The sequence below is a fragment of the Diaphorina citri genome, unplaced genomic scaffold, assembly GCF_000475195.1.
Source record: "Diaphorina citri unplaced genomic scaffold, Diaci psyllid genome assembly version 1.1 scaffold902, whole genome shotgun sequence".
In the NCBI taxonomy this organism is placed as follows: Eukaryota; Metazoa; Arthropoda; class Insecta; order Hemiptera; family Psyllidae; genus Diaphorina; species Diaphorina citri.
This window is the reverse complement of record NW_007378333.1, coordinates 83,915-103,078: the sequence shown is the minus strand read 5'-3', so window position 1 is coordinate 103,078 and position 19,164 is coordinate 83,915. Positions and strand designations below refer to the sequence as shown.

General features: G+C 38.6%; 2 protein-coding genes across 2 annotated transcripts; one reads left to right on the top strand and one right to left on the bottom strand.

Moving 5' to 3' along the window:
* Positions 1–9,263: 9,263 nt before the first annotated feature.
* LOC113468942 lies at positions 9,264–10,341 on the top strand. The gene is made up of 2 exons (XM_026826271.1): positions 9,264–9,464; positions 9,579–10,341. Exons 1-2 carry the CDS (start codon positions 9,438–9,440, stop codon positions 9,954–9,956), a joined length of 405 nt encoding a protein of 134 aa, XP_026682072.1. The 5' UTR covers positions 9,264–9,437; the 3' UTR covers positions 9,957–10,341.
* A 5,222-nt stretch (positions 10,342–15,563) lies between these two features.
* On the bottom strand, positions 15,564–16,622 carry LOC113468941. The gene has a single exon (XM_026826270.1). It carries the CDS (start codon positions 16,471–16,473, stop codon positions 15,778–15,780), a length of 696 nt encoding a protein of 231 aa, XP_026682071.1. The 5' UTR covers positions 16,474–16,622; the 3' UTR covers positions 15,564–15,777.
* Positions 16,623–19,164: the final 2,542 nt, after the last annotated feature.

The following is a 19,164-nucleotide window of genomic DNA, read 5'->3' as shown; positions in this document are numbered from 1 at the left end:
AAAAACCAAAGCAGTTTAAGGTCCCCCTGTCAAACCCTTTAAAAAAAAAAAAAAAAAAAAAAAAAAATCAACTTTGATTTCTGGACTAGGATATCTACTTAACATTAGGTGGGGTGCGCAATGTTTGGTGCATAGTCCCCAAGGTAAGTCAGTAATTTACCCTATCATGAAATAAAACTTGGGTAAATGATTATAAGTGAGATGATTACTAGATTCGTTAGTAGTAACCTTGACTGCAAAGCTGTAGGTAATTTCAATTTAATGTTTTTTTGTAAATTTTAAATGGGATTATAGGTTACTTACGTGGAAAATGTTGCATGTGAGGAGCCAAGATACACCTACCTAACTACCAATGACAATTTTTTTCTTTTGCCAGTTACTAATCAATGGTTGACGTTTGTAGTTAGGTTCACGTAACGAACTCAACATACATATTACTTATTTAAGGTGAAAATTATAGGTGTATAAAAATGGCCTTCACAATTCAGAAAATAATTTCGGTTCGGTATCTAGATCTACCTCTTACCTGTAGCCTGTACCTACCTACAACCTACATCTCTGTAGGTACCTACTTTGCTTTTTTTTATTTTTACTAACCTAGGTAGTATTTTGATTTTTTTTTTTTTTTTAATATCCATTCTTCGGGTTCAAAGTTCAAGCGTTTATTTCAATCATATTCTTCATTTCTTTTTTTTTCTCTCTCAATGTTCTTTTTTTTCAATTATTAGTAGATAAATAATAATATATATAGGTAGGTAAGTAACACATATTATCAGAAGTGATTGGTCGAGATTTCATTTTGTTTTGATAGGTAATTTATTTTCATTTTATTTTGATATATTCGCAAAATATCACATATTATCAGAAGTGATTGGTCGAGATTTCATTTTGTTTTGATAGGTAATTTATTTTCATTTTATTTTGATATATTCGCAAAATACCCGTAGGTACTCTTTTGCATTTAGAGTAGGTGCCTTATTGCCTATACATGTTTATTATAGGTAGTGGGTACCTACCTTAAAAACTCGAGTTTATTATGATCAGCCCGAGGTACTTTTGAAAAAATATAAAGATTGAAATCCTATACATGTTTATTATAGGTAGTGGGTACCTACCTTAAAAACTCGAGTTTATTATGATCAGCCCGAGGTACTTTTGAAAAAAAAAAATAAAATATACTATACATGTTTATTATAGGTAGTGGGTACCTACCTTAAAAACTCGAGTTTATTATGATCAGCCCGAGGTACTTTTGAAAAAAAAAAAATATTATGAAGATTGAAATGTAGAACCAAAACAGTTCGTCTTACTTACCTACAAAGTATAGGTACCTTGCACAGTATTTTGGCCTATTGTCCCTGACCTCTTCACTTAATCTTAAAAAAGTCCCAAGTATAAGTTCACAGTAAAGGTAAGTAAAGGAGGTAAGACTTTACTGTTAAAACACCTTCAATTTAATAAATAACGTCTTACTTACCTACAAAGTATAGGTACCTTGCACAGTATTTTGGCCTATTGTCCCTGACCTCTTCACTTAATCTTAAAAAAGTCCCGAGTATAAGTTCAAAGTAAAGATAAGTAAAGGAGGTAAGACTTTACTGTTAAAACACCTTCAATTTAATAAATAAATGTCTTGAAAAAGGTACGTCCACACTTCAATGCATCTGTTCACTACAAAATAAGGATGTGTCCACACTTCCATTCTATAGAGTCGACTCGATGTTGTTGCCAGTTGAACACGCATGTTAGCATGAAGATCATACGAGTAGGAAGATAGGTTTCATACTTGGCAACATCTCATTCTAAATTTCTGAGATTAGGTACCTAGGTGGGTGGATAGGCTATTTAGGTATAGGTACCCAACTTTTTTTACATTCTATTTTCTATTAGATTATTATTTTTTTACCTACAATCTAATTATTTTATTGGTAAGAACATTGTAATAAATAAATGTCTTGAAAAAGGTACGTCCACACTTCAATGCATCTGTCCACTACAAAATAAGGATGTGTCCACACTTCCATTCTACAGAGTCGACTCGATGTTGTTGCCAGTTGAACACGCATATTAGCATGTAGATCATACGAGTAGGAAGATAGGTTTCATACTTGGCAACATCTCATTCTAAATTTCTGAGATTAGGTAGGTACCTAGGTGGGTGGATAGGCTAATTAGGTATAGGTACCTAACTTTTTTTACATTCTATTTTCTATTAGATTATTATTTTATGTAATAAATAAATGTCTTGAAAAAGGTACGTCCACACTTCAATGCATCTGTTCACTACAAAATAAGGATGTGTCCACACTTCCATTCTATAGAGTCGACTCGATGTTGTTGCCAGTTGAACACGCATGTTAGCATGAAGATCATACGAGTAGGAAGATGGGTTTCATACTTGGCAACATCTCATTCTAAATTTCCAGTGGCGTAGCGTGGTCTAAATTCAAGTGTAAGGCGTGTAGGGTACTAATTTCCATCATCCATGCTCTTCATGGATTGGCATAGACAAGTATAACTAGGTACCTACCTACCTTCCCAGTTCCACACTCGCCTTAGTATGCCTGATAATCCTGACTAGGAAAAATGTGTACTTATACCCATAAACATTGCATGGAACGCACGGTTTAGGAGTTATAAGCAAAAAACTGACAAAAGTGTAAGAACATTAGGTATTTTATTTCTAAGTTATAATGAAATCGCAATAATTAATGATAGGTAAAATTAGAATTCATACTCACCATTTCTAAAGTTTAAATTCTAGTCAGTTAATAATCATAATAAATTAATCATTTTATTTTAATCCTAACACCTACCTGTACCTATGTCTGACAGATTGAGGGCCGGGCAAACAAAGAGAGTTTAAATTAAACTCCAAATTTTCCGACTCTGCCCCACAGTAAAGATTTCGGACTCCGCCCCACAGTAAAGATTTCGGACTCCGCCCCACAGTAAAGAAGCAAAAATTAAGCCCGAGGGGGGTTGGGGTCCTGGGCCGCTCTAAATACGACCCTGTACTCGTATGTAAGCACCCAATGGAGCAGTTGCAGTTGGGTAAAAATTATGAATAAAAGGTTGATTTCTATGTAAAAACTTGTGGAAAATCCAAATCTGAAGTCAAAACTCCGAAAAAGTAACTTTAAAAGGTCGAAAATTCAATCTTCATTTGCCGATCTAATGAAAAAGTTCGAAGAGTAGTGACTTCAAGAAATGATGCGCAGAAACGTATGCGCACAAACACATTAATGTGTTGCCCGCGCTCGGGACAGTTGATGTGACGTCATCGCCTACAGGCGCGTATGCCGGCCATGATGTCAGATTTCAAGATTTACCGGTATTTTTTAAGTGGATTCATCTCGGGCTTTAGAAGTAATAATAAAGTCGTAGAAGAAAAAGAAAAATTCCCTAGTTCCTCATTTTTTCAGCTCTTTGACTTTGAAACATCACCCAAGTAAGCGCAACTGTTCTATTGAAGAGGTAAAACAGCTTCATTTATAACTGTATTTTGTACAGTCGAACCTGTCTAATTTGGAATCTTATTAGGGACTAGCAATTTTTCCCTTCTTATCGGGGTTTAGAAAATATAAATGACGGGGCCACGATTTCTTCCCGGTTTATCCAGGTTTCCCATTCAGACAGGTTCAACTGTATTAGATACATTTCATAAATAATAATCTTATATTATAAAATCAAGATCCATTCACATTTCACACACTGTTTGCTCTATCTCCAGAACCACAACACCTAGAAAGCTGAATAGACGTATATAATTAATTATATAGGTAGGTAGTTTTAATTCTTTTAGATCTTTTGAATTTCTCATCAATCTTATCATTTCTTCTGTCTGTAGTGGGTATTAATTATACATAGTAGTTAGTAGGTACATAGTTTTTACAAAAATTGGCCTGATAAAGGTCTCAGGCCTAAACCTTTCCTTACTGTAAGTTAATACCTATTCTAGTACTTTAATTAATTTTATTAGAAGTTAATTAGTTGAACACAATCAATTAATTGAATACAATACCTATTAGGCTTTTACCTAGAAGTTGAGCATTTATTTAGGTTAGATATTTATGCTAGCAATGTTAATATATGTTCAAGTTGAATATCATAATCATTATGTAGGAATGAGGTAAAATGTACACATTAGCGGATTGCTACAATCTCTTCATTATGACTCTTGACAGAACTGTCTTGATTGTAAGTAGATAGATTTAGATTATAATTAGACTATATTATGTAAACAAAATAAAATGGAATAAAAAAATAACAAAGTAAAAATAGGAAAACAAATAAATTTAGTAATAAGTAGATGGTATCTTTAATTTTAGTTCTATATTTAAGGGTATTTGAGTGAAATTTCGAGTGTATGGCCGCCATACACGCCTTATATGGACGCTACGCCACTGTAAATTTCTGAGATTAGGTACCTAGGTGCTAGGTGGGTGGATAGGCTAATTAGGTATAGGTAGGTACCTAACTTTTTTTACATTCTATTTTCTATTAGATTATTATTTTATTATGTTCGCGGATTCGCGTCCCGAATCGACATTTTGGATATTTGGCAAGCCTATTTATAACTGTATTTTGTACAGTCGAACCTCTCTAAATTGGAATCCTATTAGGGACTAGCAATTTTTCCCCACTTTCGGGGTTTAGAAAATATAAATGACGGGGCCACGATTTCTTCCCGGTTTATCCAGGTTTCCCATTTAGACAGGTTCGACTGTATTAGATACATTTAATAAATAATAATCTTATATTATAAAATCAAGATCCATTCACATATCACATTTCACACACTGATCGCTCTATCTCCAGAACCACAACACCTAGAAAGCTGAATAGACGTATATAATTAATAGGTGGGTAGTTTTAATTCTTTTAGATCTTTTGAATTTCTCATCAATCTTATGATTTCTTCTGTCTGTAGTGGGTATTAATTATACATAGTAGTTAGTAGGTACATAGTTTTTACAAAAATTGGCCTGATAAAAGTCTCAGGCCTAAACCTTTCCTTACTGTAAGTTAATACCTATTCTAGTACTTTAATTAATTTTATTAGAAGTTAATTAGTTGAACACAATCAATTAATTAATTGAATACAATACCTATTAGGCTATTAGCTAGAAGTTGAGCATTTATTTAGGTTAGATATTTATGCTAACAATGTTAACATGTTCAAGTTGAATATCATAATCATTATGTAGGAATGAGGTGAAATGTACACATGAGCGGATTGCTACATAATTAACAAACGTAATCTCTTCATTATGACTCTTGACAGAACTGTCTTGATTGTAAGTAGATAGATTTATATTATAATTAGACTATTATTATGTAAACAAAATAAAATGGAATAAAAAAATAACAAAGTAAAAATAGGAAAACAAATAAATTTAGTAATGAGTAGATGGTATCTTTAATTTTTAGTTCTTAATATTAGTCGTAAGTGAATGTGTTTACCATGAACAAGTACTTTGAAAGTCTCCAAATATAATTTGGCATTATGCTTAGGTTGTACTTTAACAAATAAAACATACTGGGGATGACAGTCCTCTTTTTTAAGAAAATATCATGAGTACTTTATTATTATCTATTAGGTATTATTATTTACTATCATTTTTTTTTTTCGCTGTCACGCCGGCTGATGTTCTCACAAAGCCTTTGAGTGGTCACAAATTTCGAAATTTGTGCACAAGTCTTGGCCTTTTCAATCACAAGTAAAAAAATTGAATAGGTACAAGTAGTTATTGATTATTAAGGGATCAAGTTTTATTTTTATTTTGTTACTAATATCATGCCATTAACCTCAACCACAGAACACCCAGTCTGAGTGAGGCCGGGAGCCACCTCACATTAACCTTACCCAGAATACCCTTATTTTTGTAATCTAATATCTGTGCTTTTATACCTGTAATGCTCTCGTAAATGTCGAATCTGTAGTCATCCTGAGCTTCCCTCTCATCACCTGTGATCAACTCATCCTGTATGTTGTCGTATCTTGTTCTATAGCCTTCAACATTCTGCTCGTAGACTTTTTATTCACTTAATAATTTGTGTGCTCCTCCTTCACGTAGTAACTACCTTTCTTTCCCCTCATTGCACTCCTCTTTCCTCTAATATTTCTGGCCAGAATTTTCTCATTTGGTATATATCAAAATAGGTAGATAATGTTAACTTACATGTTCTGTGTTTGTTGTAGGTACCTACTGTTGGAATATCAATTTAACTAATCAGTTAGGTACCACTTTTGAATACTCGCGCCATGCGATTTAATCGATATTGTAAATCGATAGTTAAGCATCGATTATTAGAACTCGATATCGATTCTTTTTCTTTGTTACTCTCTGAGCTTTTTCAACTTTCCTAAATCGCCGTTCAATTGATATATCTAATAATTCCATTCTAAATAGTAAGAAGAAACTCCATTTTTGGGAAACAAGAAAAGAGACATTTATTTGAAAAGGGTGAACGAAGACTGACTCCTAACTTCACAATTCTGGCCAGGCCCCTTTTCTACCCCTTCCTTAAAAGCTAGAACTTCGGAATTTCGCAGGCATAATAAGCAAGTATAGCTTAACATATGGTCCAAATTCATTATTCGTAACAATACGTGCGTAATTAACGGAGTTATGATAGGGGTAAAAATGGCTCGAAATGTTTCGCGTAATATACACACTGGTGTGCTCAGGTCGGAACTTGGCCTGGCGCACTGCCGTGCGCCTAGATATTACTGTGCTTAAAGAACTATTTTAATAGGTAATCGACCAAAAAATAGGTAGATAATGTTAACTTACATGTTCTGTGTTTGTTGTAGGTACCTACTTGTTTAGTTTTATCAAGGTGTTTGCGAACGACCTCTGTGAATGCAGGAGACCTGGACATGATCTCCTCAATGCGTTCCAACCGCTGGAGAATAGTAAGCTGCTCCATTTTATCAAGTATCAACCCACATAATAATAGATATCTAGATACTGAATACTTACTTGGTAGGCTATAGGTTTTATCAAGTATCAACCCACATAATAATAGATATCTAGATACTGAATACTTACTTGGTAGGCTATAGGCTATTTGACAGACTTTAAAAACATAGGTAAGGATAAAGAATAGATAATAACAGAGGAAAATAAATAATAAATATTTAAATAAAATAAAATATGACGTGAGAGAGGTGAAGTCACAATTTGTTGTAGCGTCAGTGTTTCAAACCTTTTCAAGATTGAACTGTGTAGGTCTTTAACTAAGAAAGTTAATCTTTCTTCTTGTTAAATTTGATTTTTTTGCCTGTTATTTCATCCTAATTAAAGAAAAAATCTCGCTCTATACCTACAGGAAAAAAATCACCACAAACAGAAAACAGAAAAATCTGGTGTGAACATCACACGACTTTCCTTATCCTATTGAATGATGCTTATTTGAGTGTTCTTTTACCATAACTTTTACAATATGTCTAACCGTTTTTTCGCTATAGCTGAAAACCGCCAAAAAACGGTCGAAATCTGCCCAAAAGCGGTCTAAATTCCGCCAAGCGCAGCAACCATCTCAACCAAATGTTTTGTGTTGCATCCTTGTCACATTTGTGAACTACATACCAAATTTCAAGTCTCTAGCTTATACCGTTCCCGAGATATTGTTAAATTACACCAAAAACCGCCAAAAAGCGGTAAAATGCCGCCAACCGTTGCACCGATCTTAACCAAAAGTTTCGTGTCGCATCCTTGTCACATTTGACATCTACATACCAAATTTCAAGTCTCTATTCTATCTCTTACCGTTCTCGAGATATTTTGTTTAAAGACAGACAGAAGGACAGACACACGGACCAATGGCTGAAACTTTGGATTTAGGCTCTAAGGACCTCAAAACGTGTTTTGGCACTAAAAACTGACCATCGAAAATTTGACCCGATTACATTACTCTCCTTCCTATAGGATAAGGAAAGTAAAAATCATCCTCACAGATCACAACTTTTTGGAAGTGGAAAAGAAAGACGAATAAAAACTAAAATAAACAATCAACTTATCCAACAATGAGGTTTTCCCTCGGCTTCCGTCTTTTGTACATAACTCTCGAGATCATCGGCTTTGTGAACCAAGTTCAATTCAGATACTCCTGGCTCAACAAGCTCAAGACCTTACGACACATCATCTTCCACATCATATTAGTTACAGCCATTATATCCCATTTCATATCCACTACATGCCTCGCCAGTCGCTACATGCCGGAATTCTACCAACGGCTCTTCGAAGACATTTCCAACGTCATGTACTACATTAATTGCATGTTTTACTTTCTTAACTACGATAGGATCCATGCCCTCATGAAGTTCATGGACACCTCCTTCTGTTACGCCAATGACAAGGTGGTGACGACTTGTGTCCGTCGTATCCGCCTTGTGTTCATTGTTTTTTTGATTGTGAACACCATCACCATGATCGCCGTCATCGCTGAGATGTACAAACCGGTCTCCCAGAAGGAAAGCGACGTCCTGGCGGAGGTTTACCAGAAGAAATATTCAGAGGGACATGTGCCGGTAAAATACTGGATGCCGTTCATTGATGAGATGGAGTCCTGGTACTTCGAGGCGTTATTGAAATTCGCTTTCTATCAATTTACGAACTATGCGGTTATGGTTATCGTGTCTATGCAAATATTATGATATTCTCAAGCAGTATCCTGACCTGTTCCGAGAGAAACCGTACTTCGCCACGAATTGTCACAACACCACTCACAGTATTGTAACTCATGGTCCTCCTGTTACAGCTAAAGTGCGCCGCCTTCCCCCTGACAAGCAGGAGTCCGCCAAACGGGAATTTCATCGTATGATGGAAATGGGAATTTGCCGTCCGTCCCAAAGCAACTAATCGAGCCCGCTTCATATGGTCCCTAAGAAGGACGGTTCGTGGCGTCCATGTGGGGATTACAGGGCCCTCAATGCTATTACCGTCCCTGATAGGTACCCCATCCCACACATTCAAGATTTCAACTCGGAACTTCGCGGTAAGAAAATATTCTCCAAAATAGTTTATCTAGTAGTTTTTACTTTCTATTAGTAGTTTTTTGTAAGCATAGGAAAAGCAACTCAGAAGAATAGGTAAGATTTTCGTCGACGCACTCACGCGCTCAATTTGAGCTTCATAAAGTTGACGAACGAATACGCAAACTGCACCATGCCCTGATAGTACGCATTGCTGATGACCAGTACACCTCCCAGGATCTCTGACGGGTACGGTCAAAGAGGTCCGCCTGTCAGGTCTACCTGATAGAATTTGGCCCAGGGAGATTAACTGTTATCGATCTATACTATAGTATTGGAGCCATTTTATGAACCCACGTCCTCCTGATTACCAGGCGAGTCTTGGGCTCTTCAGCCACCGAGGCTAGACTTACTTCTAACCTGACATCCATCCTCCCTCTTTCAGCTGCTGGACATGTACCATCCGTTCCTCACAGCCAAGGTGCTCCTGTATAACCTGACCACAGCCCTGTGTATCCTAGACTTACTTCTAACCTGACATCCATCCTCCCTCTTTCAGCTGCTGGACATGTACCATCCGTTCCTCACAGCCAAGGTGCTCCTGTTTAACCTGAACACAGCCCTGTGTATCTATCAGGTCACTACCAACCCTACCTCATTTTCCGAGTCTCGCAAGTTCAAGGTGATCTGCGAGCTGATCGGCGTAGCCCAGGGGTTCTATCTGATCTGCTTCTGTTCCGAGCGGCTGGACGATTGTCATGGGAAACTGCGCCAAGCCGTGGCCGGAGCCGACTGGGGCCGATCTTCCCCGAAGATTCGCAAGGCGTTGCAACTCCTACTGACCATGGCGCAGACTCCGAATCATATGGAGATCCTGGGAGGTGTACTGGTCATCAGCAATGCGTACTTTCAGGGCATGGTGCAGTTTGCGTACTCGTTCGTCAACTTTATGAAGCTCAAAATGAACGCGTGAGTGCGTCGACGAAAATCTTACCAATTCTTCTGAGTTGCTTTTCCTATGCTTACAAAAAACTACTAATAGAAAGTAAAAACTACTAGATAAATTAGATTAGTTTTAGTGTAGATTAGACTAGCACGTTGTCCCATTCTTTGCAAAGAAATGATTATTTTCTTTCGAGAATCGAATCCGGAACCCTAGATTGCTGTCCAAATTGGTAGGTGCATTGGTATTGATTTAAAGTTTTAAAGTACTTAGGTATAGGTATTTCTGATGTTTTCAAGGGTCAACAAAGTGTAAGTACCTTCAATTCACATAAAATATTGAATAAGAAAGGACGAAACTCGTTAGTTACCTCTGATAGAATAGGTGTATTTTGCTTTCGCCAAACGGACCACCGAAAAATATAGGCTGATCTGGGAACTCTGCAGCATTTTACTTACTTAGAGGTTTTCAGAGCGTCTGGACACGTCCAATGAGGCTCTATCCCATGTTTCCACAATTTGATGAATTAATTACAAATGCTGCAGCATTTTACTTACTTAGAGGTTTTCAGAGCGTCTGGACACGTCCAATGAGGCTCCATCCCATGTTTCCACAATTTGATGAATTAATTACAAATGTCCATGTTGGTCAAGCAGGTTCTTGAACTGATTCGTAGTGATGGCATTGACAACATGTTCAGGCAGTTGATTCCATTCCTCGAAGACTCGACTCGATATGAAGTTTGATCTTTGTAGCTTGTGAGTTCTGATTTTCTTGAGTTTCTTGGAATGGACGTGTTTGATACCAAACAACTGACACAATTCTCTGAAGATTTGAGATTCAAACTGCCTTCCTTGATCAGAAGTAATGGTTTTCGGCAAACCGAATCTTGCAATCCAAGAGTTGTACAAATTGCGAGCGACTGTTTCAGCAGAAATATCGGGAATGGGAACGGCTTCTGGCCATCTGGAAAATCTATCAATAATAGTAAGTAAATAGCGGCAGTCTTGAGACAAAGGTAGTGGGCCTACGAGATCAATATGAATATGAGAAAATCTTTTCTCAGGTGTTGGCCAAATTGATACGGCACTGTGCGTATGTTTCCAAACTTTGACTTTTTGGCATGGAATACATGTTTGTGCCCAAAGCTTGCAATCTTTGTCAATTTTAGGCCACACGAACTTTTCACGAACAAGTTTGGAAGATGCGCTAATGCCGGGATGCGAGAGATTGTGAATAGTGTCGAACACTTGCTTCCTCAAACCCACTGGAATGAAAGGGCGCAATGAACATGTAGAGGAATCACAAATCAACTCTTTACCCGATGGTAGCGTGATTGATTTGAGTTGAAGAGAACAATCAGACGATTGAAACAATGCTTGAAGTTCAGGATCTTGCCGCTGAGCATCCGCTATTTCATCATAAGGAATCAGACTGGGAGCTGAAATCTCAGATATTCGGGAAAATACATCAGCAGGAATATTTTGGGAACCACTGACGTATTGGATATCTGTGGTGAATTGGCTGATGAAATCCAAGTGACGGAGTTGACGCGGTGATGCTCGGTCTGATTTCTGACTGAAAGCAAAAGACAATGGTTTGTGATCCGTAAGAATTGTGAAGTTGCGACCTTCAAGCATAAAACGAAAATATTTGACCGCTGAGTATGCAGCATACAACTCTCTATCATAAGTGCTGTAGTTCTTCTGAGCGTTATCAAGTTTCTTTGAAAAAAACGCTAGAGGTTCTAAATGCTTGTTGTTAAGTTGTTGCAAAGCAGCGCCGACTGCGAAATCTGAAGCATCCACTGATAAAACTAGTTTAAGGTCTGGCGCAGGATGGAAGAGAAGAGTTGCATCTGCAAGTTGGGACTTCAACTTCACAAAGGCGGCGCGTGACTCGTCAGTCCATTCAAGTTTCCGTTTGTCATTTTTCTTGGCATTCTTTGTGAGGTCAAAGAGAATTTGCTGGGTTTGGGCTGAGTGAGGAAGTGATCGCCTGTAAAAATTGACGAGACCAAGAAATTGACGTAGATCTTTGATTGAGTTGGGAATCGGAAACTCTTGTATCACTTTAACGCGCTCAGGCAAAGGCTTGATCCCGGTGGGAGATACCTGATAACCAAGGAACGAGATTTCGTCGACACCGAAAACACATTTGCCGAGATTGATGTTGAGTTGAAATTTGTTGAGCTCGGCAAACAAGGTGCGAAGGTGCTCGTGATGTTCTTCCTCGGAGCTGGAAGCTACAAGCATGTCATCAATATACGGGAAGACAAGTATGCCTCTCATCAGATGGGCGAGAAGAGACACAATACTAAACGCTCAAAAAATCAAATTGAGAATCATTTGTAGGAAAGCATAGCGAGCCTCTTCACAACTTCTGTGGATATCACATAATCACAGCATCACTAAGTGTAGGTAAGTGCTTTTTACTTTCTACATAGTATTCTAATCTGTCCTCACGATGCTGAGTAGTAGGTATTTGAAAATTGATTTGTACTCATCCTCGTTAAGACAATTGAGCAGCTACTTTAGTTCGGTAGCGACCAATGGACATATCTCAAAATGAACATTCCGGGAAATGACCTTTTAACAAAGGAATCAAAATTTATGAATATTTATAGATTTATGAGATATCATGTCTTGGTAAAAAAAAAAAAACTAATCCTACTCAAATAAATAAATAATTGAACGTGAAACCCCTAAGGAAAAACATAGCCGAATTGAAATTGAGAGAAGGTTGAAGGAATTGAGATTCAGTATTTTCAGCAGACACGAAAAACTGGGAATGCAGACTTGGCCTTGATTTTCTGAAATCTGATCTCACCACTTTTATAGGACGACATTTTTGGATAGGAACTTGGCCTTTTTTCACATTTGTGTTTTTGTGGGGGATCTCACTCCTTTCTTCTAATGCATGCGGTCGCGCTTCGCGCTCCCTTGTTTACGGTCCCGGGGCTTCGCCCCTGAGACCTTATATCGTGCCTGAGTTTTGTTTCGAAGAAATTAACTTACATGTTCTGTGTTTGTTGTAGGTACCAATCCACATAATAATAGATATCTACATACTGAATACTTACTTGGTAGGCTATAGAAGACACGAAAAACTGGGAATGCAGACTTGGCCTTAATTTTCTGAAATCTGATCTCACCACTTTTATATTATAGGACGACATTTTTGGAGAGGAACTTGGCCTTTTTTCACATTTGTGTTTTTGTGGGGGATCTCACTCCTTTTTTCTAATGCATACGGTCGCACTTCGCGCTCCCTTGTTTACGGTCCCGGGGCTTCGCCCCTGAGACCTTATATCGTGCCTGAGTTTTGTTTCAAAGAAATTAAATCTAAAATAATAATAAACACAGGAAAAGTTTTGCTGGCCTCAAAGTGTGTTCCCCGTGTTAAATCCGCCTGTGGGCGGAGCCCAGAGTAACTTTTGCTTAATTTCAGATTTTTCCCTTTACGTACTCATCAAGACCTACCATCCTGCCAAATTTCAAGTTTCTACGAAATCAGAAAGTGCTTCATAATTTTGAGGAGTGAGTCGAGTGTGTTCCCCGTGTTAAATCCGCCTGTGGGCGGAGCCCAGAGCAACTTTTGCCCAATTTCAGATTTTTCCCTTTACGTACTCATCAAGACCTACCTACCATCCTGCCAAATTTCAAGTTTCTACGAAATCAGAAAGTGCTTCATAATTTTGATGAGTGAGTCGGTGAATCAGTCAGTCTTAAAATAAGCGATTTTCTAGGCCCCTTTTCTACCCCTTCCTTAAAAGCTAGAACTTCGGAATTTCGCAGGCATAATAAGCAAGTATAGCTTAACATATGGTCCAAATTCATTATTCGTAACAATACGTGCGTAATTAACGGAGTTATGATAGGGGTAAAAATGGCTCGAAATGTTTCGCGTAATATACACACTGGTGTGCTCAGGTCGGAACTTGGCCTGGCGCACTGCCGTGCGCCTAGATATTACTGTGCTTAAAGAACTATTTTAATAGGTAATCGACCAAAAAATAGGTAGATAATGTTAACTTACATGTTCTGTGTTTGTTGTAGGTACCTACTTGTTTAGTTTTATCAAGTATCAACCCACATAATAATAGATATCTAGATACTGAATACTTACTTGGTAGGCTATAGGCTATTTGACAGACTTTAAAAACATAGGTAAGGATAAAGAATAGATAATAACAGAGGAAAATAAATAATAAATATTTAAATAAAATAAAATATGACGTGAGAGAGGTGAGGTCACAATTTGTTGTACCGTCAGTGTTTCAAACCTTTTCAAGATTGAACTGTGTAGGTCTTTAACTAAGAAAGTTAATCTTTCTTCTTGTTAAATTTGATTTTTTTGCCTGTTATTTCATCCTAATTAAAGAAAAAATTTCGCCCTATACCTACAGGAAAAAAAAATCACCACAAACAGGAAAAAAAAATTTCAAGATTGAACTGTGTAGGTCTTTAACTAAGAAAGTTAATCTTTCTTCTTGTTAAATTTGATTTTTTTGCCTGTTATTTCATCCTCATTAAAGAAAAAATTTCGCCCTATACCTACAGGAAAAAAAAATCACCACAAACAGGGAAAAAAACAATTTTTTTTTAAAGAGGTTTGACAGAGGGAACTGTAACTGCTATGGTCTTATCGTCCCGAAAGCGAAGAGAGAAGGAAGACAGGATAGGAGAAAGCCAGCCGTTCCGAGAACGGCTAAAAAAAAAAAAGATCGGTAGGTAAATTATTTTAAAGCATAATTTAGTAGGTCAGAGAACACTCAGAAAAAGGTTTAAAAATCTGGTGTGAACATCTGTCCTCACGATGCTGAGTAGTAGGTATTTGAAAATTGATTTGTACTCATCCTCGTTAAGACAATTGAGCAGCTACTTTAGTTCGGTAACGACCAATGGACATATCTCAAAATGAACTTTCCGGGAAATGACCTTTTAACAAAGGAATCAAAATTTATGAATATTTATAGATTTATGAGACATCATGTCTTGGTAAAAACTAATCCTACTCAAATAAATAAATAATTGAACGTGAAACCCCTAAGGAAAAACATAGCCGAATTGAAATTGAGAGAAGGTCGAAGGAATTGAGATTCAGCATTTTCAGCAGACACGAAAAACTGGGAATGCAGACTTGGCCTTAATTTTCTGAAATCTGATCTCACCACTTTTATATTATAGGACGACATTTTTGGATAGGAACGTTGCTGCGCTTGGCGGTATTTTGACCGCTTTTGGACAGATTTCGACCGTTTTTTGGCGGTTTTCAGCCATAGCGACATAACGGTTAGAGATATTGTAAAAGAACACTCAAATAAGCATCATTCAATAGGATAAGGAAAGTCGTGTGATGTTCACACCAGATTTTTTCTAATGCATACGGTCGCACTTCGCGCTCCCTTGTTTACGGTCCCGGGGCTTCGCCACTGAGACCTTATATCGTGCCTGAGTTTTGTTGAAATAATCACACTATAATAAATCTAAATAAAAATCTGACGGATTTCGAGTTTTTTTTATAGAAAAAACCCATAATATCTAGTGTAAGTCCTCAAAGCGCGGGGCCCCCAAAAGCGCGGGGCCCGTTGGCAGTCTGCCATTCTGCCTTATGGGTAATCCGGCCCTGGAAGGAGGTAAAACGGATATATCGGCTCCGGAGTCAATCAAGAAGCGAAGTTCAAGTGTGTGATCAGTGATGAATACACGGTTTTGTTTGAGGCCAGAATCATTGGCCGTGTCTATTGATCGGCCGCCCCGTTTTTTGAATGCTTATTCTGTCTAGCATACTTACAGGGAGCAGAGCACTTCTTTGCCATCTTACCAAACTTGAAATGGTACCAACAAGTTTAGAAGTGATTCTCTTTGTGTTTGCGAACGACCTCTGTGAATGCAGGAGACCTGGACATGATCTCCTCGATGCGTTCCAACCGCTGGAGAATGGTAAGCTGCTCCTGTGAAGTAGTGGTGGCGGGGCTATTATTATCAAGTTCCTGAACCATGAGAGAAGAAAAGTCAATTGTTTGATCAGCCATTTTTGCTAAAGCATCTATGTCAAGGTTGATGTTAGCAGCAAGGATAGGCCTATATTGACTGGGCATACGTTGCACAAACAGGCTCTTCAGGAATGTATCTGACAAATTGTTGCCTGACAATGCTCTCATGTGTTGTAAGAGAACAGAAGGTTTCCTATCACCTAACTCCAATTCTTGCAGCAGCCTCAGTTTAGTCTGTTCTGACTTGGAGAACTGAGTGATGAGCCTATTCTTCAAGTCTGTGTAAGGCTGATTGGAGAGTGGCTTGCATATCAAATCGCTAACAGTTTCAGCTACTTCGGAATCTAAAGAAGCTACAATATGATGGTACTTCGTTACCTCAGTAGTGATGCCAGAGATAGAAAATTGGGACTCAACTTGAAGAAACCAGATTTCAACATTTTTCTTCCAAAACGGAGGAATTTTCATAGAAACCTTGGAGACGAGTTGTTGTTGCAGTCCGTGATGATTTTCCATATTTTGCTGGCCGTTGTGCTCCGTTGAATCCATAATTGTCGAGGGTCACCAATGTAGCGAAATGAGAACACTGAATTAGGTATAGGAAAAATGTATAGAAACAAGGAGGATTTATTAACAGGTCAGTATGAAAGTTGACATTTTCTGACGAAGTAAAATAATGAGAAGTTCTAAAAGATAGAATGTAGCCACACTATTATCCAAAATAGTCAACAGGTAGTGCCTTATTAAGTTAAAAGCAGGATTTTCCTAGAAAATCTCGGATTTCTTAAGAGCCCAGTGTTGGATTTTAGTGCTTAGGGTTAGTTCTCAGTGGCTAGTGCTAGATTTTAGTGCCTAGTGTTGTTTTTTAATAAAAAGTGATTTATTGACCATGGATGTTCTTGGGATGACAGCACTGGTGAATCTTGTGGTAAGTTCAACCTTAAATTTTCCTCGGGATTTGGTTTCCTCAGCACTCTTTCTGGTGAAACAGCACTTGACTAAAAATCATTTCGTGGGCGGGCAATGACGGGCAGTGAAACCTGAAAACCACCAAAAAACGGTCGAAAACCGCCAAAAAGCGGTCAAAATACCGCCAATCGCAGCACCTATCTCAACCAAACGTTTTGAGTTGCATCCTTGTCACATTTGTGAACTACATACCAAATTTCAAGTCTAGCTCATACCGTTCCCGAGATATTGTTAAATTACACCGAAAACCGCCAAAAAGCGGTCAAAATGCCGCCAAGCGTTGCACCGATCTTAACCAAAAGCTTCGTGTCACATCCTTGTCACATTTGATATCTACATACCAAATTTCAAGTCTCTATCTCTTACCGTTCTCGAGATATTTTGTTTAAAGACAGACAGAAGGACAGACAGACACACGGACCAATGGCTGAAACTTTGGAGTTTAGGCTCTAGGGACCTCAAAACGTGTTTTGGCACTAAAAACTGACCATCTCAAAATTTGACCCGATTACATTACTTTACTTCCTATAGGATAAGGAAAGTAAATATCATCCTCACAGATCATAACTTTTCGGAAGTGGAGACTGACCATTGAAAATTTGACCCGATTACATTACTTTCCTTCCTATAGGATAAGGAAAGTAAAAATCATCCTCACAGATCATAACTTTTCGGAAGTGGAAAAGAAAGACGAATAAAAACTAAAATAAACAAAAAACTTATCAAACAATGAGCTTTTCCTTCGGCTTCCGTCTTTTGTACAAAACTCTCGAGATCATCGGCTTTGTGAACCGAGTTCAACTCAGATACTCCTGGCTCAACAAGCTCAAGACCTTACGACACATCATCTTCCACATCTTAACAGCTACAGCCATTACATCCCATTTCATATCCACTACATGCATCGCCAGTCGCTACATGCCGGAATTCTACCAACGGCTCTTCGAAGACATTGTCAGCGTCATGTACTACATTGATTGCATGTTTTACTTTCTTAACTACGACAGGATCCATGCCCTCATGAAGTTCATGGAAACCTCCTTCTGTTACGCCAATGACAAGGTGGTGACGACTTGTGTCCGTCGTATGCGCCTTGTGTTCATTGTTGTTTTGATTAGGAACACCATCACCATGATCGCCGTCATCGCTGAGACGCAGAAACCGGTCTCCCAGAAGGAAATCGACGTCCTGGCGGAGCTTTACCAGAATAAATATCCAGAGAGACGTGTGCCGGTAAGATTCTGGTTGCCGTTATTTGATGAGAGTGAGTCCTGGTACTTCGAGGCGATACTGACATTCGCTTTCTATCAATTTACGATGGTTGCGTTTATGGCTAACGTGTGTATCTGTTCTATCCCGATGATTGTCATTGTCATCAATGCGCAATACACTATACTAGCCGAGTATGTTGAGAAGATAGGACATGAGCATCGCGATGAGGAAGGTAGACGCATCCGCTACACCAACGTCATCACCAATGAGATCGTGTATGTTGAGGAGGAAGGGAGAAATCAAGGGAGCAGACGCTATGAGGAGAAATTGGCCGCGGATCGAAACTGTGGGGAGTTCGGGACTGGTCCCGAAACTGTGGGGAGTTCGGGACTGGTCCCGAAACTGTGGGGAGTTCGGAACTGGTCCCGAAACTGTGGGGAGTTCGGGACTGGTCCCGAAACTGCTGTGGGGAGTTCGGGACTGGTCCCGAAACTGTGGGGAGTTCGCGACTGGTCCCGAAACTGTGGGGATTTCGGGACTGGTCCCGAAACTGTGGGGAGTTCGGGACTGGTCCCGAAATCCCGGGATTGGCAATTTCTAATCCGGGAATCCCAAAATTAAAATTCAATCGCGGGATTGGATTCCCTAGATAGGCCGTTCCAAGAACGAACCTTACCTCTTTGGGATAATATCCTCCCCGGGAGGGAATCAAAGCCGCGACCTAGCGCTTACAAGGCAGACGCTCCACTAACCCAGCTAACCAGGCTGACTGACAGTTAGTTTGGATGGTAGCACACATTCCTTGTAAGCGCTGGGTCGCGGTTTTGATTCCTGTCCTAAACAAAACACATACAGGCCAAAATTCTTTGTCCAAGTTCAACTATAGCCACATAATTCCTTACCTTCTTCTACAAAACCCTGCAATATGTTCTTATAGTTGGGTTCGGGACTGGTCCCGAAATCCCGGGATTGGCAATTTCTAATCCCGGGATCCCGAAATTAAAATACAATCCCGGGATTGGATTCCCTAGATAGGCCGTTCCAAGAACGAACCTTACC

Coding starts and splice junctions, on each gene's coding strand:
- LOC113468942 (XM_026826271.1), top strand. CDS start 9,438: ATGTACCATCCGTTCCTCACAGCCAAG. Junction 9,465..9,578: donor ATCCGTTCCTCACAGCCAAG/GTGCTCCTGTAT, acceptor CTCACAGCCAAG/GTGCTCCTGTTTAACCTGAA.
- LOC113468941 (XM_026826270.1), bottom strand. CDS start 16,473: ATGGATTCAACGGAGCACAACGGCCAGCAAAATATGGAAAATCATCAC.